A 26,681-nucleotide genomic window follows, 5' to 3' on the forward strand; every position below is an offset into this window, starting at 1 on the left:
GAATCCGCTGCCCGAGTCGACGCCACGCTACATACAGGTGGCGCTCCCGGAGGCGTACCGCTGGGGTGACGCCGATCCGTGCGCCGGTCACCTCGTGGCGAGTGAGGGCTATTGTACCGGATGCCGCACCATCCCGAGGGGGAGGGCAACGGTGACTTTCAGTTCGTTGTCAGTAATCGGCTGAGTCGCGATAGGACCGGCCAGGAGGCAAGCGTTGCGATCAGAACGGCCGCTTTTCCTGAAGGCTTGCAGTTTGGCTTGTCGGCAGTGATGTGTAAACGCCGACCTCTTTGGTGCACGAGTACATTGATGACCCAATCGAGAGCTCGTGATATATAAACGTAGGTAAAACGCCGAGGACTTTGATGTACGAGTATATTGATAATGCAATCGAGAGCGAGCGGTATCGAGTTCACAGTCAGAGAGAACATCACGATTACTGATGGAAGCCAGCGGCTGGCGACAGCGACACCTACCTACCTATCTACCACAGGACATGCGAGCGAAATAAAAAATACCTGATGTGCGGAGGGGAATAACACTATCAGAATCGAGTCGAGAAACATAGTACGTTCCTGCTGCCACCATTGTACCTACCGACCGGGGTCTGAGAACAAACTACACCGAAAAAGGCGACAGAAATCAGGCCAGCTTCACCTCTTCTAAAGAGACAGCTTTCACTGCAAAAGAGGGAAGATAACGTTAGAACGGGTTGCATTCTTCACACGAATTGCACGCAGTAACACTTCGACAGAACCCAACATTGAGAAAACAAGAGCCTCGGCGTTTCATAAAAAAGAAAATTGCAAGCGACGGGCGATTCCTAAACACTTCTACAGTACATTTCCCATCGACCGACTGTAACGGTCCCCCCGCCCAATTTCACCGACGTACCTCGTTCTCCTCGCCGCGCGTCTCCTCATCCTCGTCGTCATCGTCGTCGTCATCGTCGACGATGCGCAGCTTACGCCGCTTCTTGCTGCTGCCGTTGCTCCTGCCTCGCGACTTGCGTTTGGAGGGTGCCTCGCCGTCCGGCTGGGCGTCCTCCTCGGCATCATCTGGTGGGGGAGTGCACCGATATATTGGTAAAACAGAGAATATGAGACGAGAAGGCGCCAGTCGCAGCTCACCAATCTACGCAGCCAGTTACCATCTGCGCGTCCTAACCTTTGAGGACATCCAGGAAATTAGGACTGAACTGAATGAGGTGGAAGACGGTCCACATACTACACAATAATATGTCTACACGTAAAATATTCGGCAGCGGTGCTCCAGCTCGCCCGTCCTCGCCCGAGTCGTTCTCTGGCCTAACCCGCGGCCCGTCCCTCCCTCCCCCTCCCGCCCCGCTCACCGCTCCGTCCCTCCGTATTCCCGCCCCGCCCCTTCCCGTCCCTCAGCTCACCGTTGTCGGGCTGTTCGGGCTGCGATAACCTGCGTGTCCTCCACCTTAGCCCATCAGGGTCATTCCTCCTTTCCCGCCCCGCCCCTGTTCCCGTCCCTCCGCTCACCGTTGTCGGCCTGTTCGGACTGCGCCTCCAGCTCGGCCTCCACCTTGGCGCGCGCGTTGGCGAACACGCGCTCCAGAACGATGCTGTCCTCGTGGATGAGCGACGTCTCCTCGTTGTAGGCCTGCGCGTTCTTGCACATGAGGATCGTGTCGGCCTCCAGGTCGTCCAGGTCGGCGTACTGCAACGGAGGGCGGGGGTGGGGTGTCGGTGAGCGCATATTTCAGGGGAGACTGGTGAGCTGCAGTCTACTGCCCTAATTTTTGTGCTAGGGACGCCGTAACCTATACATTGGTGAAGCCTGATAACCAGGCGGCTTGCTACCACGCAGCAAACCAGAATACGGAAGGAATGATATGGTAACGAGCGAATGAGGGGAGATACGTTTGATGATTCGCATATCTGGGAAGCACTATCCACTCGGCAGCATCTGTAGGAACAAAAGCAGCCTAACTACGGTTAACTTTCCTTGCAAATATCTAAATACGTGGTATTAAATTTGCCGTGCAAAGGCAAAAACGATTGCATTCGATTGACCTCTGGCCTGGCGTAATAACCTCTGACCCGACGTAATCGTTTTCGCCTTTATACGACAAGAACTGTCGTCCTACCTTGCCCTCGTCGATCCTGGCCAGCAGTTTCTTGATGTCGACCGGCTTGCGGATGACCTTGTAGTAGTCGGGCAGGTCCTTGCGCGAGGGCAGCTTCATGAACGGCTCGCTGAGCACCCGGCCGTCAGCGTCCACGTAGTCGATGATCATCTGGACGATGTTCTTCATGCCCTGTTTGAGTCGGGCCGGTACGGCGCCGGGCGAGCCGCGCTTGCGCTTGGCGTCGTCGTCGTCGCGGCGCCGTCCGCCGGCGGAGCGGGAGGCGCCGCCGCGCCGGCCGCGCTTCTTGCCGCCGTCGTCCTCCTCGTCCTCGAGGATCTCGTTCCCCTCGTCATCCACCGCCTGTAGAGGAAGAACGGGATGAAATAATTACAGTACTCGATAGCGAACAGTGCAGTCTCCCGGTTCACTGATAACGAGTGAACCGGGAGACTGGTTAAGTCTCCTGTGTTCATTGTTACTTTACTTTAAAGGCACCACGGATGGGTTTCAGCACAGCCGTTCCAATATCACTGTAGTTGTTGGTGCTGATTATCCAGGCAGTACTCACGCCGATGGCCTTGAGCCAGTCTCTGTCGTTAAGGCTGTCGGAGTAGTCGACCTCCTTCCTGGCGCGGCTGCCCCTGCCGAACAGGTCCTCCTTGTCCTCCTCGGCGGTCAGCTCGTCAATCTCGGCCTCGTCTCGGAGCAGCCAGTCGGGCAGCTCGTTCTCCTCGATGAGCCGCGGTTTGCGCGCCGCGCCCAGTTTGGCTTCCTCCCGGCGCCGTTCCAGGTCCAGCTGCTGGTAAACCTGCAGCTCCTCCTCGCTACGGGCGATCATCTGGTTCACCGTCTCCTCGTCCGGCACCTCGTTCTCCTCCTGGGGACAGACAGGGAGGGAAAGTTATCGTCTGGGTCACCGTCTCCTCGTCCGGTACCTCGTTCTCCTCCTGAGGACGGCAGACGCAAACAGAATCAGTGCCTGGGAGAAACCCGAACACGCGTCACTAAAACAACCGCCTGTTCACACTGGAGCAGCCCATCCGAGTTCTCCGCGCTGTTTTACACAGTCTGCTACTGAACAATTGCTCATTCAGAAGGATCTATCATCTAAGTGATAAGGATCTAAGTGATCAAACAATTCAATCAACAAACACCGGATCTTGTGAGCATGCTGAGTTGGGAGTAGCGTTCAGTCCTACCTCTTCGTCGACATCCTCGTCCTGGAGGATGCTCTGCAGCATCTGTCGCCGCTCGGTTCCCGTCGACTTCTGGTCAAACTTGCCGGCCTGGATAACCTTCTCGTCCATGTTCAGCTTGTACCTGACCGATGAAAAGTGGGCGATAAGTCGACAGCAGAGATGGGTGGTCACCATTTCAAGGAAGGTTCAACTGCCGACCACGAGGCGTTGAGTCATAACTGAAGCAAATTTACATAACACATCAAAACCCAAAACAACGAGAACGGTCAGACATCGACAGGCTCTATTCACAGGGCCGTGAAAAAAGATAATCGCTATGTCTTGTTTAACTCTTGAATCGTGTTTAACGACTCCGTCGTACTCACTTGGCGGCGGCCAGGATGCGCTCTTCCACTGAGTTGACGGACATGAGTCGGATGACGCGCACCTCGTTCTTCTGTCCGATACGATGGGCGCGGTCCTGCGCCTGCAGATCCTGGTGCGGGTTCCAGTCCGAGTCGAAAATCACCACCGTGTCAGCCGTCTGCCGGAGGGAGGGCAGGGTCAGTGGTGGCACGGAGTACGGACACCATTTGGAGACAGGCGAGACAGCTGATCCGGCAGTGATGAGAAAGGTACTGCCGTCGGTAGTAACACCAGAGTGGCAGTGTCATAGTATATTTATTGAAATTCCATCACGACAGAGGCACTACCTACATAAAAAGTAGGTAAGTTGTACATGTGCGCTATTCCATATACCTCTGGGGCATTCCGGCTCCAGAAGTACTGGCAGGAGCAGCTAAATATGATGTCGCTTGACTGAAAGGAGACGACCGAGATATGAGTCGAATCCCATCCAAGTCAAGCCGTGGACTGCCGCGGGTGGAATGCGGCAGTCCCAGTTCCACCACCTGACCAGACGCCCGGCCCGTACCTGCAGGTTGAGACCCAGACCCCGACGTCTGTCCCCCATCCCACCACCCGACCTCACGTCCGCACCTGCAGGTTCCGTCCCGAGACCCAGACCCCGTCTGTTCCCACCACCAGACCAGACGCCCGTACCTGCAGGTTGAGACCCAGACCGCCGGCGCGGGTGGACAGCATGAACAGGAAGTACTCGGACGAGGGCTCGTTGAACTTTTTCAGCAGGTCACCGCGCTCCTCCGCCTTGGTGGTACCGTCCAGTCGCAGGAACCTGGCGGAGGGCAGCCAGATCACAGAGGGGTCAGACTGGACGGCGGAACAGCGAGTATTGGGTCAGAGCTGTCGGCACGGCGAGTCACAAAGACCAACGCTGCAGCGATTTAAGATAGAAATATCCAGATCAATGACATGAATCAATTGCAAACAAATGTCATGTCGTGGCCTAATAGTCTGAAGACAGGCTAGCTAGAAGTTAAAATTGTCTTAGCATTGAAAGTAGCCGAGTTTGACGATACCTGAGCATTAACTATCTAAAACAGTCTACATGTCACAGTGTCACTGTGTTTGATCACTGACTTGTATCCCTTGTAGTTGAGGTAATCCTCCATGATTGTCATCAGCTGGGTCATCTGGCAGAAGAGCAGCACCCGGTGGCCGCAGTGCTTCAGCTTGGGCAGGATCCGGTCCAGCAGCTCAAACTTGCCGGACGCACGGAACAGGTCCGGCCTGTAACAGAGGAGAGAGACATAGTTATAGATCAGGGCTGCCACAGGGAGAGTGTGTTATGTATCAGGGCTGTGACGGGGAGACTAGAGAGACTAGAGACATCGGTCAGGGCTGTGTTACAGACGATACATTGAGCGGTACTATACTCTGTTCCGTTTCAAGCTTGTAGCCGAAGTACCCTCCTGAAAGCAGTGCGTGATTTCTGTATATACAGCTCATACATTTTAAGCGCAAATTCTTGCGCGGAGGAGCGATCCTCCGCGCGGAGCGATCCTCCGAAGAAACTCCGACTGCAAGCTTGATATGGAACAGACTAGTTATAATAAGTCATTATACGGAGCAGCCGACAAAATGTCAGGCTAGAGTCCGGTCAGACTCGTGGCTATGGAAGCAGGATGCGGTGCAGCTGCGGACTGGCGATCACACAATGGCATAATAACGCGACCATGCACAAAATGCAGTTGTAATTGAAGTCACGCAAACACTGAGGAAGGACAGAGGAAGCCAGCAGCTACATAAATTTGAGTTGCCATCTGACAATTAACTGATCTGACGAAAATGTGCGCTATTCCTTATACCCCCGGGTCTTTTCGGCCTTCAGAGGTACTGGCAGGAGTAGCTAATTGTAATATCGCTTGACTGAAAGGAGACGACCGAGATATGGGTCGAATCCCATCCAAGTCAAGCCTAGCCTTTGTTGGCAATCGTCGCTATATTCTAGTCAACTTTAACACTTATTCAACGAGTTTGATTGAAAATACAATAAAAAACTATTCCCGTCCATTTCTCCTGATCTTCCACCTCCCCCCCCCCCCTCTCCCCAGTGGAAAGGCAACTAACCCTGTGACCACGTCCCCCCCCCCCCCCCCGGAACGGCGCGACGACTGGCCCTGCGATAATCATCCCTATCTCCCCCCCCCCTCCCCGGGAGCGGCACAGCGACTGACCCGGTGACCATGCCGCCGGGCATGCCGACGTGCGCGCAGTACGCCTCCTCGATGTGCTGGAACATGAACGGGTGGTTGCACAGCTTCCTCAGCTGCATGATGGTGTTCATGAGCGCCTTGGAGCCGCCGCGGCCGGCGCCGCTGCCCTTGCCGTCCGTCAGCATGATGCCCTTGCTCTGCATGTGTCGGTAGAGCAACCGCTGCAGCGCCGACATCTCGCACTTGATGATGTACTCCACCTGACAGATGAGAAGGCGAGTTTGTGGTGAAATGGCACCGGGGGATGGGCTACATACGCTCGTTAATAGCGCGATAACCAAATCGTCCACGTAAAACGACAGCTATTTTACACATTGGCTTACGAGAAGAATGACAGGTAGCACATTCACCAGGGTGTGCATCACGGTTGGAAGTTTTTTTTTTTTTTTTTTTACTTAGCAGTCTGGATGAATATGTGAGCTATTCCTCATACCCCTGAGATATCAAACCAATCAGAGGTACTGGCAGGAGCAGCATGATATAATATTGCTTGACTGAAAGGAGACGGCCGAGATATGGGCCGAATCCCATCCAAGTCAAGCCGTGTCCTATAGGGTTGTTAAAAAAAACGAATTTTGGAAAAGTATATGGGCTCATGGCTCATGTGGTGCGGTATTCTTTTCTGAGTCCAATGATACCCCTTTTTCGAAAAGTATTACTGCTAGGCGCTGCTCAAACGGCTTAAAGAGGACCATGTTACGCCCGCCGACCGGCCGGTGTCAATAAGGGCGAGAATTCGACGCCGCACGGCGGCGGCAGCGCCTTATCGGCACCGCGCGCCACGACATCTGCCGGGCGGCCGGCTGGGCGGTGGGAAGTTATAAGTGCGTGGTCTTATTGCACACGATCGGGGTGAGCTATCCCATGTTTTCGGGGCGGAAAGTTTCAGTGCAGCATCGGTGCGTCTGCCACGGTGGTCTTTGTCGATGGTATAGAAAATAACTCAAGCAGAGCTCAGAAAAGACTGAATGATTCCGGGTAGTTGCCTCGAAACAATCCGTTTCAAGAATACAGCTGCCTTCTTAACGTACTGTATCACTTGTTAATTCGTCAAAAAGCAAGCTCTGAGCAATAACAGACTTCTTTGCATTGCTGTTGACAATTTAAGTTGCTTTTGGACGGTGGCTCGCAGCCCCAATATCCCGCCGCGTAACTCTATTCCAACGACGAAACGGCAACGTAGCGAGAATCGAAAATTTAACGAAGTAGGTACAACAGGAGCTGGCAAGGCTCCTGCATTGGTCTATCCGTCATGAGTGACACACCGGGGTAATGTGTCACGTCAGGGCAGAGCTGTGTTCTATGCCGGGTCTGGATTCGGGTCTTGATCGGCATCGGTGGGCACGGCCGCCCTGGCCGGACTGCCGGCGTCGCTTATGCTCGAAGGATTGGATAAACGGCGCTTGATTTATATGAGTAGGTACTCCGGCGAATGTCTCTACTCATGTCTCACTTCGTCACACTGTCAGGGTGGCCACCCTGTCATTCCCAGACATGTTATGTTTTCTTTCGACCCGCTAATCTAAGCTACACCTGGCGTCGATTCTGTTGCCCCAGCATCTGACATCAACGTATCTGAATAATGACATTGGTGACGCCTATGCTCGTCAAAGCCACCCCCAAACTTGGGCCGATGACTGTCGGGTCTCCTCCATATTCTGTCCTTGTGCATACTGCATTGCCAGCCCCTGCTGTACGTATATCGTGAATTTTCGATTCTCGCTACGTTGCCGTTTCGCCGTTGGAATAAAGTTGCGCGGCAGCATATTGGGGGTGCGAGCCACCGTCAAAAACTAACGTAAATTGTCAACAGCAATGCAAAGAAGTCTGTTATTGCTCAGAGTTTGTTTTTTTGAAGAATTAACAAGTGATACAGCACGTTAAGAATGCAGCTGTATTCTTGAAACGGATTGTTTCGAGGCAACTACCCGGAATCATTCAGTCTTTTCTGAGCTCTGCTTGAGTTATTTTCTATACCATCGACACAGACCACCGTGGCAGACGCACCGATGCTGCACTGAAACTTTCCGCCCCGAAAACATGGGATAGCTCACCCCGATCGTGTGCAATAAGACCAAGCACTTATAACTTCCCACCGCCCAGCCGGCCGCCCGGCAGATGTCGTGGCGCGCGGTGCCGATAAGGCGCTGCCGCCGGCGCGCGGCGTCGAGTTCTCGCCCTTATTGACACCGGCCGGTCGGCGGGCGTAGCATGGTCCTCTTTAAGCCGTTTGAGGAGCCCCTAACAGTTAAAACTTTTCAGAAAAAAGGGCATCATTGGTCTCAGAAAAGAATACCGCACCACATGAGCCATGAGCCCATATACTTTTCCAAAATTCGGTTTTTTTGAACAACCCTAGTGTCCTATAACCAGACAGTGCGGCGGCCGGGGCCTTACCTTGTCGGGGAGCTGGGACTCGACCTCCTTCTTGAGCCTCCGGAGCAGGAACGGCCGCAGCACCTTGTGCAGACGGCGGATGATGAGAATCGTCTCCTCCTCATTCAGCTCCACCTATGGAGGTACAGGAGGAAACAGGTCAGCAGGGAGTGCTCTGGAGAGGCGGCGATGCACGAGCACACCAACATCGGCTGATGAGATAGAGAAGTCCGACTAGAAGCAGTCCTGCAGCAATAATCGCGGCCTCGAGGTAGTCGGCGGGGTGGCCGCAGTCAGTCTATGGACGTCACATCTTATCGGTCGGTGCACCAGTCGGCGGCGCCGGCCTCTGGTGGGTGACACGGCCGAGTGAGAACACTGCGGCCCCTGCTGTGGCTCGTCTGAGACGGCGGAGCGCAGGTCGACCACGCTCAGCCTGACTCTACTCTGACGAGCTAGGACATTTCCCCGGCCTGACATACAGCTTCCCAAACATTCTACGATGCGGAGACACCACCATCGAACACCTGAGTGGGCTGGAATACCAACAAAACTTAACCCGGCACCGCCTGGGCTATTTCCGTACCCACATCAGCCTGGGGGGGGGGGGTCGGATCCGACCCCCCCCCCTGTTATCTCGAGAACCAATTGTCGTATCGAGCCCCGCGAGGCGGCGTTCGAAAGGTCTCTACGAGACCTTCCCAAAGCACTCTTAAGATTTTAAGATTGAGGTCAACTTTCGGGTCAAGGTCAGGTCAAAGGTCAAATTCAGGGGTTTTGCATGATTAGGCTTACGGACAGCGGAATCGATAGCTGCTGCTCGAAACTCACCACAAATGACCTCAAAGACCTAGTGAAGGTACCATGTGCGTATAGGGGTCATACTAAGTACGGGTCAAGGTCAGGTCAGGTCACGAAAGGTCACGGTTTTCACTTTCTGCTACATGGGCGTGCGACACATGTTTTATGGCTTATTTTTTACGCCAAATCCGATGGTAATGGTTATATGTGACCCCAAGTCACTGTGCTGGTGATAAGTGTGCATTGAAAGCATAAAAAATCGTTTATACCATACATAACTAAACGAGAGCTAAGAAAAAAAGTCAATTTTTCAACTTTTTATTTTTGACATAAAAATGCATTTTTCTAGACCAGCTTTGTCCCAGGAATCTAGTGGTGCCATTTGTTTTCACATGCGATGTTCAGAAGTGCCTCTAATTCGCGAAAATGCTGATGACGTCACCATGCCCTATGCATGTTGGAGCTATTTTTTACAATTTGGGGGTCAAAAATCAAGATAGAAAGTTGAAATTTGGGACATCTAATGTTCTAATAGAGCTCTATAACATATATTCCGGTTTTTTGGAAATTCTCAAAATTTTGGATTTTATTAGCTGTTTTCCAAAAAATATAGTTTTTTGAATTTTTAGGGGTGAAAAACGCATTTTATGGAAAATCCGAGATAGCCATTTTAAAGAACTCGTTGAGCTGCGTCTTTTCATGTCCTTAATTTGCAATTTGCTTAAAACCTCGATTTTTGGCGATTTTTTAAACATTTACCATTTTTTGACTGAAAACGCCATGTAGTTACATCACTAAAATCGATATATCTCAGAAATTTTTGAAATTTTTTTCTTAAAAATTGCACAGGAGACGTCAAATTGATGGGGGAGAAGGTATGCGAAGTTTCAAGTTGATAGCGCAAGCGGTTCATGAGTTATTCAAGAAAAACGGAGGGGGGGGGGGTCGGATCCGACCCCCCCCCAGGCGGTCGCGGGTTAAGCAGTGGCGTTACTCAGCGTCAGCTCTGAACAAACACTCCCCCTACCCCTCACCCGTCCCCGCCCCGGCCGTCAAGGAGCCGTACCTTCTCTCCGGCGGTGGCAAACGGCGCGTTGAACCACTGCTCGAACGTAGACACCGCCTTGAAGATGGAGGGCAGCAGGAAGTTGAGCAGCGACCACAGCTCGGGCAGCTTGTTCTGCAGCGGTGTACCCGTCAGCAGGAGCCGATGCGGCGCCGCGTAGAACGTGTTCAGCACCGACGTCAGCTTGCAGTGGTGGTTCTTCATTCGGTGACCCTCGTCGATGATCATGTACTTCCACCGGTTCTGGAGGTCAGGAGACGGGTTAGTGAGATCGCTGAGACGTCATGTTGTGACGCAATGGGAAGGTAACTAGGGCGCTAACAGCGATGGGCTGCATGCAAGCAAAAAAAAAAGAAAAAAAGCGGCAATTAACGACACGCTAAGTCTGGCTGTACCATAGATTAGTTATAGTTGGGTCAGGTTAACCCATGCCCAGTTGATGAATCAGCTTTCCTATTCAAACATCGAAGACGAAGCTGTATCAACTGTTCGCTACAGCCTTATGCCTCCGAGTCGTCCACTCACAGGCACTGGCAGGCACGGCGAAACATTGGTGTCGCTTGACTGAAGCGATACAACCGAAAGGCAGGCAGTATCCCATCCAAGTCAAGCTGATATTGCCAAACAACGATCTGACCACAAATATCCCACATGCCTGACAAACAACACAAAATACACTGCATAAATATCGGCACTTACGCAAGGCGCTGGCCCCACCCGACCGCGGCAGCGACCATTACCTTGGAGAGAGCCGCCTTGTCCCTGATGATGTACTCGTAGGTGGTGAGCAGCACGTTGAACTTTGCCGCGCGCATCTGGTTCTGGATGGCACGGCGGGCCGACGGCGAGCCCTTGTAGGCCACCACGCGCACCGAGGGCGCCCACTTCTCGAACTCGAGCACCCAGTTGGAGAGGGTGGAGAGCGGTAGAATGATGAGGTACGGCCCGTTCACCTTTTTCACCTCCATCAGGTAGGTGACGAGCGCGATCGTTTGGATGGTCTTACCCAGACCCATCTCGTCAGCAAGAATGCCTGTCGGAAAACACAGGTGGAACGGGTCAGGCTTCGCCGCTTCAGCCTAAGCAACCAGAAGTATCTGCACCTTGCACGCACTATGCACTTAATTTGCCATAACATAAGCCGCTTAGGTACATTTGATTTAATTCCTTCGACACAGCACTGAGCTGCTAATGTTTAACTGTGCGCTAATCCTTATACCCCTGAGTCACATTGTTCGACAGAGGCACTGGCAGGCGTAGCTAGATGTAATGTCGCTTGACTGAAAGGGGAGAGCCGAAGTGTAGACCCAATCCCATCCAAGTCAAGCCACTTCAACAAGCAATAATACACGCAGACTATTGATCACAGCGTGATTTAAACTAAAAGCACACATTTTTCTCATCATTTCATCATCATTAAAAGCCCCAGACTTTGCCCGATCAGCGGCCCACATACCATTGAGATTGTTGTTGTAGAGCGACACGAGCCACTCGAGTCCCTTGATCTGGTACTCCTTCAGCTTTCCATTGACCATGATGGACGCCTGTTCGGTCACAGTCTCGTGGATGGCGTGGGCGATGCTGGAAAACGAAACGATACGAGTCAGCAAGGTGACATACAGGACGGTGGCGATGTACCCGGTGAATAAATCTGTAGTAAAAAACACAAAACTATCACGTGAGCCTGATGAGGGACACAAGGTCGTTCAAAAGCCCCGAGACATACGGTTGCTGTAGGTCATCCATGAACTCTTCCAATACAACTACCGCCGGTGATCTGGCAACCATCACCGGTGATCTGGCAACCATCACGCGGCGACCAAGCAGCTCTACCACACATCGCCGCGCGTCTCTGACCTGTAGTAGTTGGCCTCGCCCATCTTTTTGTACTCGTCGTCCTCGGTCTTGGCCTTGGCGATGACGGTCTGCGTGCGCTCCTCCTCGCTCAGTTCGGAGAGCTCCTTGGCCGACCTGGGCGGCCGCTCCGACTCCTGGTCCACTTCCATCTCCTCGTCCTCGTCAGGCGCGGCCACCCAGCCCGGGTGGGCCTCCAGCCAGGCCTGGTGGACAGGGAGCGGTGTTAGTGGGAGCTCAGTCCGCCACCCAGCCCGGGTGGGCCTCCAGCCAGGCCTGGTGGACAGGGAGCGGTGTCAGTGGGAGCTCAGTCCGCCACCCAGCCAGGGTGGGCCTCCAGCCAAGCCTGGTGGACAGGGAGGTGTCAGTGGGAGCTCAGTCCGCCACCCAGCCCGGGTGGGCCTCCAGCCAGGCCTGGTGGACAGGGAGCGGTGTCAGTGGGAGCTCAGTCCGCCACCCAGCCCGGGTGGGACTCCAGCCAGGCCTGGTGGGCAGCGAGCGGTGTCAGTGGGAGCTCAGTCCACCACCCAGCCCGGGTGGGCCTCCAGCCAGGCCTGGTGGACAGGGGGGAGCGGTGTCAGTGGAGCTCAGTCCGCCACCCAGCCCGGGTGGGACTCCAGCCAGGCCTGGTGGACAGGGAGCGTGTTAGTGGGAGCTCAGTCCGCCACCCAGCCCGGGTGGGCCTCCAGCCAGGCCTGGTGGACAGGGGGTGTCAGTGGGAGCTCAGTCCGCCACCCAGCCCGGGTGGGCCTCCAGCCAGGCCTGGTGGACGGGGGGGGGGGGGGTCAGTGGGAGCTCAGTCCGCCACCCAGCCCGGGTGGGCCTCCAGCCAGGCCTGGTGGACGGGGGGGGGGGGTCAGTGGGAGCTCAGTCCGCCACCCAGCCCGGGTGGGCCTCCAGCCAGGCCTGGTGGACAGGGGGTGTCAGTGGGAGCTCAGTCCGCCACCCAGCCGGGGTGGGCCTCCAGCCAGGCCTGGTGGACGGGGAGGGGGTGTCAGTGGGAGCTCAGTCCGCCACCCAGCCGGGGTGGCCTCCAGCCAGGCCTGATGGACAGGGTCAGAATGTAACCTTAGTTTATAAACACCGCCACGTACCAGCCCGGCTGTTGCTCTAACCAGGACTGGTGGCCAGGGTAGGGTGTCAGAGTGTGTCCATCACCGCCCGGGCGCCGTCACCCACGTGCACAGGGCGCGAGAGGTGTCAGTGTTACCTCAGTCTGTCGACGTGGAACGTCAGTGCCTGTTTCGGTCGCTAGTTAAGTCTAACTCAAAGCAGTGACACAGACGTTGCAGACTGATTCCGGATTTTTAGCTAGATTAGATGGAAATAGGAAGATGTGCGCTATTCCTTATACCCCCGGGCCTTTCTGGCCTTCAGAAGTACTGGCAGGAGCAGCTAAATATGATATCGCTTGACTGAAAGGAGACTGCCGAGGTATAGGCTAAATCCCATACAAGTCAAGCTACTCTCCTCCACAAATGTATTCACAAAAAAGTCGCATGCATGCATTCTGCGATTTGCCGCGCGCATAGCAATCGATTTATCACTGACACCCTCACGTCCTATCTCCCTTACTACGGAGATGAGACACATCTGTAACGTTCACCCCCCCCCCCCCCCCGCCCTATCGCGTGTCATTTGGTACGCCCCACCCACCATTCCTCCCGCCCAACTCCTCGCGTGTCTGTGCAATGTGCATCCCTGACCGACCTGCAGCTCAGAGGCGAGCGGCGCGTCCTCGCCGGCCAGCGTCATGCCGCTCTCTGTGTTGGTCACGCAGACACGCCGGTGCTCTGGGTCATCATCGCCGCTCTTGGCGTGCTCGCGCTTCTTCTGCTTCAGCTCCTCCTGTGGGGGTGACACGGCGGTGATGGTCAGGGTGGGGGGCAGTCGATGTTAAAATTCAGAATACGTCCAGCAATACATCAGCAGCTCTAAGCACAACGTCCATATCGTTAGGCTTTTGCTATTTATCCAGCACACATTCACACATTGTCATTCGTTGGCCCATGCTTGATTCATTCACTTCAGTTATCATCTACAGCCATCGTAATGATCTTGAAGTAAATCACTTCCATCCTCGGGCTGTCCGACATCCCATCTAGTCCGACTGCCACGTCTCGTTCCGCAGCCAAACCTGGGCGATGTGGCGACTGAGACCTCACTGTTGCTTGGCTGAGAGGACACTGGCGATAGCCCAGCCAGCCTGACCTCAGCCAAGCCTGACCATCGACTAAGCCAGTGTGACCTGAGTTCAGCAAAGTCTGACCTCTAAGCAGGCTGGTCCTGGCGAAAATCGATCTCTACGACACTCCTGCTACCCAACAGTGCCGCCACCCTTCCCACACGCGTCTCCCATCCAGCGGCCAGTCCGTCAAACGGCCTACCTTGTGCTGTTTGACCATCTCTGTGAGGTTGGCGATGTACTCGTCTGTCTGCTGCAGCAGCAGCGCCAGCCGCTTGTCCTTCTTCTGGTCGATCAGCTTGCGGTAGCCCTCCTCGTCCTCGGCCATTAGGCGGCGCATGCGCTCCTTCTCAATGCGCTCCTGCTCCTTCTGTTTCTCGCGCTCCGTGTTGGCGTGGTGTACCTGGACGGCGCGGTTCAGCTTCTGCAGCCGCAGCTGGCCGGCCTTGTGGAACTCGCGCAGCTCCTTGCCGTGCTGCAGCACCGCAGCAAGGTACTCCTGCGGAGGGGAGAGTAGACACATGTCAGGGAGAGAGACAGGGATGTTGGAGAGTGCACAGAAGCACGTCAGGGGACAGAGAGGAACGCCAGTGGGCACAGACACGTTGGTGGGCATGCAACTGACCATCGTCTAAAATTGGCTATGCATGCAAGGGCAGATTTAATAAGACATCTATGAACTTATTGATTATGAATTTTATGTTATGTAGGTTATGAATGAGTATTAGTGGCAAGGTGTAGTACAAATAAACGTGGAGCAAATGAAACGCAAACTCCAATACCTTCCTGCTCCTATATAATTGCCTTACCATGTGTTTCTGCCGTTTCTTCTTCTCGGCCTCGTAGCGCTGCTGTTTCTCCAGTTTCTCTGTGATGCGGGCCTCACGCAGGCCCTGGCGCTTCTTGCGTTTGTAGGCGGTCACGTGTAGTGCTGTCTCCAGACTGGTGTCTCTTCGTGTCATCTCCAATACCTGGGGTCACGGGGAGGACCGATCTGTGTCAGACACGGCACTAGAGCAGCCTGCTGGGGAAAGGATAGGAGGGTAGTTTTGGACCCAAGCTGCTCCCGAAACGAGCATTTGTACATCAAATAAAAGGGCGCTAGTTCGTGTTGATCAATTAACTATTATGCCTATGTGCCAACATATGGTAACTTAAATCAACTATATGAAAAAATGTAGAGTTACATCACCCTCACTGTAAACATTATTTGCAGATGCATCTTATATGATGAGAATGCCTCATAAATAAAGCGCCCAACCAGCCCAACCAGCCGGCTCACACAGCCAGCTCCAGCCCAGCGCCACTGCCGCCCACGCTGTCAGTGCGGACTACCGACCTCCCTGCGCAGCTGTCGCTGGAAGTTGAGCAGCCGGAGGGCGCGCAGCTCGATCTGCGAGCGCAGCCGCACGTCCTCGGCCATCGTGGCCGGCAGGCCGCTCAGCTCGTCGATCCGGTGCGAGATGCGCGTCACCAGCCGGTTCTCACGCTCCTTGAGCAGCACCAGCGGGTCCAGGCCGGCCGGCTTCTGCAGCGGCGTCACCTGCGCGGAGGCACGGTGGGGTCAGCAGAGGGGGTGGGGCGGGGTCACCTAGAGGGGGGAGGAGAAGGTAAGGCCGGAGTACAGCCGGCTTCAAGTTGGCTGAGCGTGTCAAGCCTACCATCGGTCAGAGATGGGGTAAAGCAAATGAAAAAAACGCACTACGATAAGACACGACGCCAAAATTGAAAGTATCCAACTCAAACGTCCAGGAAAAGGCACGTAAGAATCAGCCACGAATGGCCGAGAACGACAGCTCCTGACACTTCTATTGGCATCCCCAGCCTACCCGTCGCCTCACCTTGTTCTGTTTGGCCTGTTGCAGCACGGCGCCGGGCTGCGCCGCCGCCGGCTGGGCCGGAGCCGCAGCGGCGGGTGCAGCAGGCGGCACCGCCGGACTCGGCGCCGGCGCCGGGGCCGCGGCCGCCGCCGGCGACGGCGCGGCGGCAGCGGCCGGGGACGGCGCCGGGGCCGAGGTGGGCGGCGCCGCCGGCCGCGGGGCGCCCTGGCCCGGTGGCGGCGGTCCGGCCGGGGCGGCGTGGCCCGGCGGCGGGGTGCGCGCCGGAGGCTGGCCCTCGGCGGGCGGTGGCGCCGCCGGGGCCGCCGCCGGAGCCGACGGCTGGCTCTGGCTGAACGGTGGCGGCGGTGGCGGCGCGTCCGGCCGCTTACCTGAGGCACAACACACATTGGTTAATAATGACGTCATGCAGCGATCCAGCTCCAGGCAACGCTTTATAACTTAAACACAAACAATATGCTACAATAAAGATCTACAGATGGCATGTTTAACATTGACCCGCCTTTGTCCATGCAAGACGTCCTGTTGGAGAAGAAAATAATACTTAATTATTTCTAAAAGTAAGGGTGCAGTCGCATGCCGTGTGTCTCGTCATATTGATAACATGCGAACTAGAAACACATACAAGATATGAAGATTAAAAATACATTTGTCGACTAAACATTACTGGAACGTACCGGCGATTGCCAGGTTCAGGTAGTTGGTGGGAATGGGCTGGTTACGAGCGAGCAGCCGGTAGGCCATGATCTGCGCTTTCAGTTGTTGCAGCTGCTGCTGTTGGAACATGCTGCCGGGCGGCGGTCCGGGCGGCGCTCCCGGCTGGCCCGGCGGCGGGGGGCCGGGCGGTCCGGGCCGCTCAGCACCCGGCGGCGGCGGCCGAGGCCCGTTCATCTGACTCGGGTGCCGGTAGCCAGCTGCCTGTGTGTGAAGAGAAACAGTTACTTAAAGGGACTATCCCACCTTTAACATGGGGTTTGAGTTGAGATAGCCAAGTTTGCGGCGAGGTTCAGAAACCACTATCTATCTAGGTTGCAACCCCCGCGGCCTCTTGGTGTTGAAGAAATTCGTTCCCTTCATTTGAAAATGGGCCTTGTGCAAGGCCCTATCTTCAACATGGAGCTACCGTTAGTGTGACGTCACCTCGTTTAGTCATTCTGATTTAAATGGGTTTGTTCGTTGAAAAATCGCTTAAAACTTGGTCTGAGCTTTGTTGTGGTGCCTACAGAGTAAAAAGAATCAGCTTTATGACAGTAATGTGGCCTGGGGAAGGAGGTAATTTTGGGCTGTGACGTCACATATTTGAAAGTTTGTGTTTGGAATATGGGAAGCGTAAGATGTTTGATGAAAAATAAATGCCAGAACCGTGTTCCTGGTCATCCAATCTATAAAGTCGGGCACAATTTAACTGGTTTTAACAACATTTTAGAAGGTGGGATAGTCCCTTTAATGGCAAAAGAAGCACAGAAGACAACAGAACGGTGCATTTCCGACGGTAACCGGACAAAAGATCGTAAAGCAGAGGATCGTATGGCAGAAGATCGTAGGAAGTTGATCGTACGCAAAAGATCGTAATGGATAAAGATCGTACGACATAATGCTCGTATGGACAAAAGATCGTATTCGCTAAAGATCGTCAAGGAAAATGATCGTATGCCAAAAAGTCGTAATGGATAAAGATCGTACGACATAATGCTCGTATGGACAAAAGATCGTATTCGCTAAAGATCGTCAAGGAAAATGATCGTATGCCAAAAGATCGTATGGGATAAAGATCGTACAGTCAAAATATGGTTTTCACATGGTGCAGCCCAACTCCAGCGCAATACAAAGCTGTCAATTTCTGTGTTCGCGTAGTAAGCGGCCGTCGTAAGCTCGTCCATACATTGATGTTATTTCAGCGCTTAGATGGGTAAAAGCTGAAGCTTAAATTTCCGCATCGACAGAAAGGACTCAGCTGTCCTGTTCCTTTCTTTGAGGCTCTAGCACATGGGTGTGGATGTGTATATCATTTTTGCATCCCTAATAATGCTTCTGCACCCCCAAAGGGGCACCCCAAAGCCCCCAGGTGCACACGCACGCATGTGCAGGGGCGCATCCAGGAAAACTCCGAGGGGAGGGTCATGAATCGAAGTGGTGCCCTACCCTACACCCAACATAAAAAACTCAACGGACCTCGAATTTCGGTTTCGACCACTTCATTTAGGTTTTGCCCTATTTTCAGTTTTTTTTTTTTGCACATGGGTCCTGGCAGGCCTGTAGTGTTTCTGACAATCCGGAAGTGCTAACGAGAGGCTGGTGGTGCCTGACAGGCCTGTGGTGGTGCCCCTGGCAGGCCTGTGGTGCCCCTTCTAGGCCTGTGGTGCCCCTTCTAGGCCGCTGGTGCCCTTGGGCTCCAGCAGGACTGTGGTGCCCCCGACTGGCATGTGGTGCACCTAACAGGCCCAATGTATCCCTGCGAGGCTGATGGTGCCCTTGCCAGGCCTGTGGTGCCTCTGTTAGACCTGTGGTGTCCCTCGCAATTCCACTCGCGGCGCCCGGTAGCGGAGGGGGACGGTGGGGGCTGGAAAGCAAAAGATTGCGGCACCACTTTTTGCTCCTAAAATGTTGTCGATATTCCAAAACCACGATTGCAAAATGGAAATCTTGAAACAAACTACAGGATTGCTATTGATTTATCAATGCCTTCGATGTATTTTGAATAACCCACTAAAAATAGTACGATATTTAATTATTGGTAACATGTGAAATGTGAGGGTCCTCTTTGGCATAGGGGGCACATCCAGCCGTGAGGGGCACACCTATACCTGTGACGCCCCAATCAGTAGCGGCGGTACACCTTCGATTAAGGGGGGGGGGGGCACTGCCGACTCTTGGTCCCATTCTTACCATGCAGCGCCCATAGGGCTAATGTTAAAATGCCAAAATCAAAGGGGGGCACGGTGTCCCGGTGCCCTCCCTGTTCCGCCGCCTAAAGCCCCAATGTATTTTTTGTTTGTTCAAAATCCACACCCATGCTCTAGCAGCGAAGTCCATGGTAGTCATACTAATAATTGTGAATTTCTTGATATGCCTAATTGTGGGCATGAAAATTTTCGAAGTTAGTGGATCACATGGCGTCATAAATATTCGTAGTTTCTATATCTCGGATTTTTTTTTTATAAAGGTGACCTAAGCGTGGGTGAATTTGTATATCATTGGGGGTGCTTCAGCACCCAAAATGCTGGATTGAGCACCCCAAGAAGACTTGCACCCCAACAGGGGCATCACACAGGTCACAGCAGCACACGCACGTGACGGTTTTTCGTAGAATATTTTACGACTAACGGGCTTTATGCTACAATCACTTTCCTACAACACTATTCTATACGATTATTTACTTTACGAACTTAACGTTACGATCTTTTACAACATACGATCTTTATCTTACGATCATTTTCCTACGATCTTTTTCATACGATCCATTGCTTTACGATCCCTTGCTTATGATCTTTAGTCGTACGATCTTTTGCGACATACGATCTTCATCTTACGATCATTTTCCTACTATCTTTTGCATACGATCAATTGCTTTACGATCTTTTGCTTACGATCTTTTGTCGTACGATCTTTTACAACATACGATCTTTATCTTACGATCATTTTCCTACGATCTTTTTCCATACGATCTTTTGTCTTACGATCTTTTGTCACGTAATCATTTCCGACGGCTGACTGGAATATCAAACATATTGACGAAAAGAAACCGAGTACAATGAAAAAAATATGTGTTGCATATAGTGAATCACACCACGCTACTGCCGCTACTGAACACTCGGACCCGAGGCGGGAGCCGGTCGGGAGCCGCTACCGTTCTGACCTGTTGGTGTTTGGCGCGGATGGCCAGCAGCTGGCTGTAGCGCGCGTCGTCCTGCAGTCCCTTCTCCTCCATGCTGGTGATAGCCGCCTGCAGCGCGTTCAGGCCGTACTCGGGCGCACCGGCGGCCGGCGGCGGCGCGCCGCCCGGGGGGCCGCCGGGCGGCGCTCCCGGCGGACCGCCGCCGGTGCTGTACGCGCCCTCCGGCGGCGGGTGCGGTGGCGCGCCGGCGCCGGCCGGCGGCGGCTGCCAGTGGTGCGGCGGCGGCGGCTGGCCGGCGCCGGGCGGCGCGTACGGCGGCTGGCCCGGCCCGTGGTGAGGCGGTCCCATGGCCGGCGGCCCGGCCGGCGGCGCGCCGTGCGCCATTGCCATGGGTGACGGCGCGCGCGGCGGACCCATTGGCGAGGAGGTGCGCGGCACCGGACTGGGCGACACGCTGGGCCGCGGCTCCGACATGGCGGCTGGCTTAGCTGACCCTGTTCAGCTCAGCTTAGCTCACAGCTGCCACCAGGCAGCTGTCCTGTCAGAGCCAGAAACACAACTGTCAGATCTTTCTCCAAAATGAATCAGGAAAATGTATGCAAAAAAAAAATGCTTGTCATGACAGCACGTCTTAACAAGGACTTAAATATAGTTTCGATGAGAAATAAAAACAGAGATCACTATCAAACCCTCCGAGCTTAACAATATATACATTCATGTTCAAAAGAAGATTATAATAATAATTGGTCACAACAGTGACAATTGTGTCACTGTGACTTGCTAAATGCTAGCTCATTCATATTTGAGTTTCTTTTCTGATATCAGCACCAAACGAAATCCTGGTGAACCTGTCCTTAGCTGATCAACCTTGTTTCAAGCCGTCCATCCATCTACCCAAACAGGTTGCAAAAAGCACTGCCATATACTTGTCCTTATCTTGCTTAACTTTTCTGTGTACTGGCGTCACCAACTCTAAAATAAGAATTATGCCTTATGAACACTTATCCCAGAAACATAATTGATGTAGCAGGATGTTGATGTCAGTAATTAATTTAAATTATTGAAGCATTGTGATCTATGCCTATTTACATCTTGTATGATGGCTGCCACATGGTATTGCATGTCAATGAGCTGGTGTGTTGCATGCGACAATGATGCTAATGCATGGCTCTCTGATTCAGATGTGTGAATAAGAGCCTTCATTGAGGTTAGCTAATAAAAGTGTTTGAGCTCAACTTTGCAAATATTGCTAATTTAAAGGGATATGTTCACCTTGAAAAAGTGGAGTGGATGGTTTCAAAACACTTGAAAATGGTCGATAATACCTAAATGGGTGGCTAAATGCCATTAATTGGCCGAATTTTGATGAAAATGATGAAAAACTGTTTCAAAACGATGATGTTTTGGGGGCGTTTGCCCCCCCCCCCCCCTAAGATCTCAGAAACTTACCGGCTGATTTTCAAAATTCAAACGGCGTTCGATAGCCCCACCCGAGAACCACCTTGTGACCAAATTTCTTGATCTAGGTCAAACCGATGTCGTCACAGGTCAGGTCAAAGGTCGGATTTTCACCGTTCACAGGCATTTCAAGAAATGTGTTGAGAAATCGAGTAAATTGGTAAATTATTGAAAACCATCGATGGTAAATTGTTCATCAAACACATACTTTGCTATCTGAGGTCACTGATACCAGGTCAAGTTACAGAGGTCAGGTCACTGGGGGTCACAACATGAAAGTGTCGTGTGATACATGTTTTATGGTCCATTTTACATGACAAATGCGATTATGTGGGTCAGGCAGCCTTTGGGGCCAGCTTAGGTTACGTTCTGGTGAAGGTCAGGTCAAGGTCAGGTCAAATTAGGTCAAATTTCAAAGTTGATATTTTTGCATAAAATGGGTATCGATTCGATGCAGCTCGTCACGGGGAGTCTAATGGTAGTCTTTGTTTTGCCCTACGCGGTCTAGAATTGCCAAACATTGAGTTTTGAAAATTTGACTTTTAATTTTTGAACAGTTTTTTCTCTATAACTTGGCCAAAAAAAAAAGATATATCGATCTGAAATTTGGAATATAAATAGAAGACTGTAGGTACTATCATATAAATTCCGTTTTTTTAACTAAAAAAACTTGGATTTTTTTGCTAATGTATCCAAAAATACTTTTCTGATTTTTGGAGGTCAAAATTCAAAAAGTTCAAAAATCCGATATAGCAGTTTTGTAGCCCTGTCAATTCTACACCTTACATGTTTGATCATTTTTCTGTGTCTTCAAAGCTTTAGCTGTGGGCCTGACAGCTCTTCTCGCGAAGCTCTTTTTTCAGTCGAAAATGAAAATGGCAGAACATGACATCATTCTTATGTCATTTGTGGCCAACCTATCATAGGCTCTGGAAAAATTTTTGGTCACAATGTGTCAAATTGATGCCCAGAGAGGTCATGAAAATTAAGTGGTGATATCTGCAGCCGTTTAGGAGATATCGACGGAAAAGGACGGGGCCGTTTTGGCCCCTCCCTACAGGGCGCTGGTTAAGAAGATTACAGCATCTCTGAGCATCCATTCCATATCCATCAGATGAATTTCAATCCAAAGCCACTATAAAAACTAGCTTATTGTTAAAAAAGTCTTGATTGCAACAGTGAAAATTGAAAAACTACAACAAACCAACAAATCAAAATGATAAGAGTAGGTATCTTAGACGGTATCTTAGACGGTAGGTATCTTGACGCCCTCAGCACAAGAGTCGTCAACGACTGGAACGCCCTGCCGTCCACAGTAGTGTCTGCCACATCGGTTGTTCAGTTCAAGGCACGACTGGACCGACACTGGGCGAACAGGATGTACGACATCCCGAATCCCTACCATTAAGATCCTCGCCTTTACCTGTCACACACACTCGATGGGAGCGGGACCTCCAGGCCTAGTGGCCTTATTACCCGATAACCGATGAGGTAAGGTAAGGTAAGGTAAGGTATCTTTTTTACGGTACAAAAAACGGTACTCTCTTAGCAGACGTCACCCCAGTTGCCAGATCTAATGGCCAGTTGAAAAATCTAGAGACTTTTTGAAAAGTCTCTAAATGGGCAGGAAAATCACCCCAGGGGTCAATTAGGGGGCGGGGAACACGAATTTGACACTTATTTTGGCCTAACTCCCCTCCTTCATCCCTTAATCCTCCCTTAAAGGACGGGGCGCGTCAAAAGTGCCTCAAGGATTCGTCTGATCGCCAAAATAAGGGTCGCAATCGATTCCTCGCGTCAATATGTGGCCGCAGCCTCACGTTCCAGATGTGTGCAGCGTATCCCTTATCCCTTAATCGCCCCTTAGAGGAAGGGGTGGGTCAAAAGTGCCTCAAGGTGTCGTCTGATCGCCAAAATAATGGTCGCAATCGATTCCTCGGGTCGATATCTAGCCGCAGCCTCACGTTCCTGATGTGTGCAGCGTAGATCCCTTATCCCTTAATCGTCCCTTAAAGGACGGGGCGCGGCATAAGTGCCTCAAGGGCTCGTCTGATCGCCAAAATAAGGGTCGCAATCGATTCCTCGGGTCGACATCTAGCCGCAGCCTTACGTTCCAGATGTGTGCTGCGTTTCCCTTATCCCTTAATCGTCCCTTAAAGGACGGGGCGCGTTAAAAGTGCCTGAAGGGTTCGTCTGATCGCCCCCTCCCTACGGAGCGCGACATAAAGGGCATTTAAGGGGTAAGGGACCGGTGTCAAACATCTGGACTGGAACCCAAAACTGCGGCTAGATATCGACCAGAGGAATCGATTGCGACCATTATTTTGGCGATCAGACGACACCTTGAGGCACTTTTGACCCACCCCTTCCTCTAAGGGGCGATTAAGGGATAAGGGATACGCTGCACACATCTGGAACGTGAGGCTGCGGCCACATATTGACTCGAGGAATCGATTGCGACCCTTATTTTGGCGATCAGACGAATCCTTGAGGCACTTTTGACGCGCCCCGTCCTTTAAGGGAGGATTGAGGGATGAAGGAGGGGAGTTAGGCCAAAATAAGTGTCAAATTCGTGTTCCCCGCCCCCTAATTGACCCCTGGGGTGATTTTCCTGCCCATTTAGAGACTTTTCAAAAAGTCTCTAGATTTTTCAACTGGCCATTAGATCTGGCAACTGGGGTGACGTCTGCTAAGAGAGTACCCAAAAAACTTAAAATTGAGTTTGCTTTCTTACACCAGCAAATGGTTCTGATACAGCACTTAACGTGAAGGCAAACTAAAATGACTATCATTGTTAATTTGCACCTCAATAAAACAAGAGAAGTCAAAAAAAAAACAAGTGAAGTGGCTTATGGAAGCGGAAGCCGGCAAAACTACAACTTGAACTTTCATGAGGCATACTCTAATGACGATGGTAGCCCGATGAAATGTTTCGCATTACACAAGCGTGGCCAATGCTCGCTGCTTACCAATTTCCTTTCCAATGCACTTATCAGGTCGCCTAATATAATAAACACCGTCTAAATTATTGCCTATATCAATATTTTCCGTTGTCACAAAGGCCGCAAAATGGCCGAAAATCAGTGTTGCCGTTGGGAATTTTCGATACGTACCAGATTCTGAGTGAAAATGTACCAAAACGGACCTATTTCGTACCATATGGGGTATGCCAATGTACCAAGTTATGTACCATTGTATAAAATACACCAAAACGTCATAGATGAGCAAGATTCTACATCAATTCCGGTCAATTCCTGTGTTTGGTGCTCATATTTGGATATATGTGACATCTGCTGTCCGTATCCACTTCATAATATGATTTGCTTTAACCGCATTGATGTTACGTAAATCAGGCTAAAAATAATTGTTACTTCTCATACCTACTATATATATATTGCTAAGGAATATAGTTATAGTTCGTTTTTTTCAACACCGGTTTGATTCCAAGTTCATTATCGAACAGGGGCGTCGCCGACGGGGGGGTCGGGGGGGTCGTGACCCCCCCACTCTTGAAAACTGGGGGTGTCGACCCCCCCACTTTTTGCGATGCTGAGTATGTTTTTTTAGCTTTTATGTCAGTGAAACAGGCGTCAGCAACACCAACAAATACATCAGATTCAGAATCGCTTCAAGAGCTCCCTAAAGCCAATTAGCCAATTACCTAAAGTTCAATTAGCTGTGGGCGGGGAACACCAGCACAACAATATTTTTAAGTAGCCACCATTCTAGTACCTTTTTATCCCTCAAAGGATTGGACGCGCCAAAACTGCCCCGAGCCGTTCGTCTGATCGTTTAAAAAAAAATGGTCGCAGTCGATTCGTCGGATCAGTACCTAACTACAAAACTACAAACTAGCCTCAGCCCCATAGCTACCGTCACAACTAGCTGTACAATGCACATGTAGGGGAAAGGGAGTTAGATGAAACCGTCTCGGACTTTCGCAAAGAAGTCGCGCAAAAAGGAGCCGATTGCAACGAAACTTCCGGTGCGCTCGAGTTAATCACCTACTTAAAAATAAATCGATATCCCTGATTCAAATAAAGATGACCTTGGTTCACTTTTTCATAACATGCTTTTAATTTAGGTATAGGATAGTTTTTGGAGCTGACTGAACTTAGCGCCCATCTGAACATTTAAGAAGTAGTTGTGTTGCTTATGAGTTATGCATATAACATGTTAGGAAGCAATCGGTGGTGGTCATCCACTATTATGTACTGGTCGATCTGACCTGACCTGATCTACCCCAAATGCATGGAGTCATCATCTTCGTTCAAAACTAAGATAACATTCGTAATCAGAACCTCGAAAAACCATCACAACTTACATTCGCAAAGTTGTAGCAGGTCCCGAGTTTCCCTACTTATTGGCGATGACGTGAGTCGTGAGATGACCCGAACCCTTGCAAATGGGTATCATCGGCTTTCTCTCGTCACGGGCAGCATGCTCTTTTTTTCCGCAAACCTCTAGATCGATCAGGGGTCGAAAGCATACCTCAGCGTTACTTTAGTATACGTTATACGTTAGCGACTGGGAACCCACCAATAGAAGGGCTACAGTGAAGCAGAAAACATATTCGATAGCTCTTTCAACGCTCTTTCGCTAGCTTCGCGTCAGATTTCATCTCAGGTCTATGTTTTGCCCATAGAAGGCAAACAGCTAACTGGACAGATTCTGCCGAAACATTTGCTTTGCAATAACTTAAGATTCCGTGAATTTGTATGGTATTTACATATGTTGTCTTGACACCACCGTGTTTATCTCTTTGAGACGCGTCACATGAGTTAAAATTTGACCATTCAGAATTAACGTTAAAACGATGTTCAGTAGTGGCTATTAGTAGCGCCGTGCTATACCGTCGCTGCGCGGAACACTGGGCTGGAGGTCACCTCGGCCGTGAGTGCACGTGCGCGCTGCGGAATTCTTGCCTACCGCCGGAAGGCGGAAACGGCGTCGGCCGGCAGTCGGAGCCGGGGGCCGCGGAGAGTCGGGCCGTGTTGTATTTACTTGTTTGTTCCAAGGTCTAAATACAGTGTACAGACGGAACAAGTGACGACTAGGACGAGATGGAGTCGACTCGTGCCGCTTTTTGCTTAGTGCCAAGCCCGCTTAGTTTTGCTTAGTTTTTTTTTTTATCGATTGCACAGCGCCTGTATGCTCAGCCGCCGCCGCCAATTTTAACTGCCCCGCTCGACCGTGCAGCTAACGTAATTGTCGCGTCTGCCGCCCGCGCTTATCTTGATTGAAATGGCTCAATCGCACGGTTTGCCCACGCCCCCGCCTTATGAGGCTGGCCAAGACTTCGCAAGATGGCTCAGAGGCTGCGAATGCTACATGCTAGCCTCAGATATCACCTCAA

The 26,681-nt window shown here is 51.9% G+C and overlaps 1 protein-coding gene across 1 annotated transcript; it reads right to left on the reverse strand.

The window, feature by feature from the left end:
* Positions 1-366: 366 nt before the first annotated feature.
* Positions 367-19,960, reverse strand: LOC122389801 (ATP-dependent helicase brm-like). Its single transcript, XM_043382207.1, has 24 exons — positions 19,889-19,960; positions 16,710-16,950; positions 16,352-16,403; positions 16,036-16,132; positions 15,534-15,737; positions 15,004-15,165; positions 14,397-14,693; positions 13,720-13,857; positions 12,966-12,982; positions 12,013-12,198; positions 11,612-11,736; positions 10,896-11,188; positions 10,156-10,398; positions 8,310-8,423; positions 5,874-6,112; positions 4,777-4,926; positions 4,339-4,471; positions 3,663-3,820; positions 3,298-3,418; positions 2,667-2,975; positions 2,117-2,458; positions 1,509-1,686; positions 895-1,058; positions 367-680 (listed from the first exon to the last, which is right to left on the reverse strand). Exons 1-24 carry the CDS (start codon positions 19,958-19,960, stop codon positions 678-680), a joined length of 4,038 nt encoding a protein of 1,345 aa, XP_043238142.1. The 3' UTR covers positions 367-677.
* Positions 19,961-26,681: the final 6,721 nt, after the last annotated feature.

The sequence above is a fragment of the Amphibalanus amphitrite genome, unplaced genomic scaffold, assembly GCF_019059575.1.
Source record: "Amphibalanus amphitrite isolate SeventyFive unplaced genomic scaffold, NRLGWU_Aamphi_draft 000019F_arrow, whole genome shotgun sequence".
Lineage (NCBI taxonomy): Eukaryota > Metazoa > Arthropoda > Thecostraca > Balanomorpha > Balanidae > Amphibalanus > Amphibalanus amphitrite.

What these genes read in the sequence shown, in the direction of transcription:
- LOC122389801 (XM_043382207.1), bottom strand. Translation starts at nt 19,960, where the DNA reads ATGGAGGAGAAGGGACTGCAGGACGACGCGCGCTACAGCCAGCTGCTG. An exon ending in TTGCCACCGCCGGAGAGAAG is followed by an intron (nt 8,424 to 10,155) that starts GTACGGCTCCTT and finishes GTACCTCCATAG; the next exon opens with GTGGAGCTGAATGAGGAGGA. An exon ending in ACTGGCTCAAGGCCATCGGC is followed by an intron (nt 2,459 to 2,666) that starts GTGAGTACTGCC and finishes CTTCCTCTACAG; the next exon opens with GCGGTGGATGACGAGGGGAA.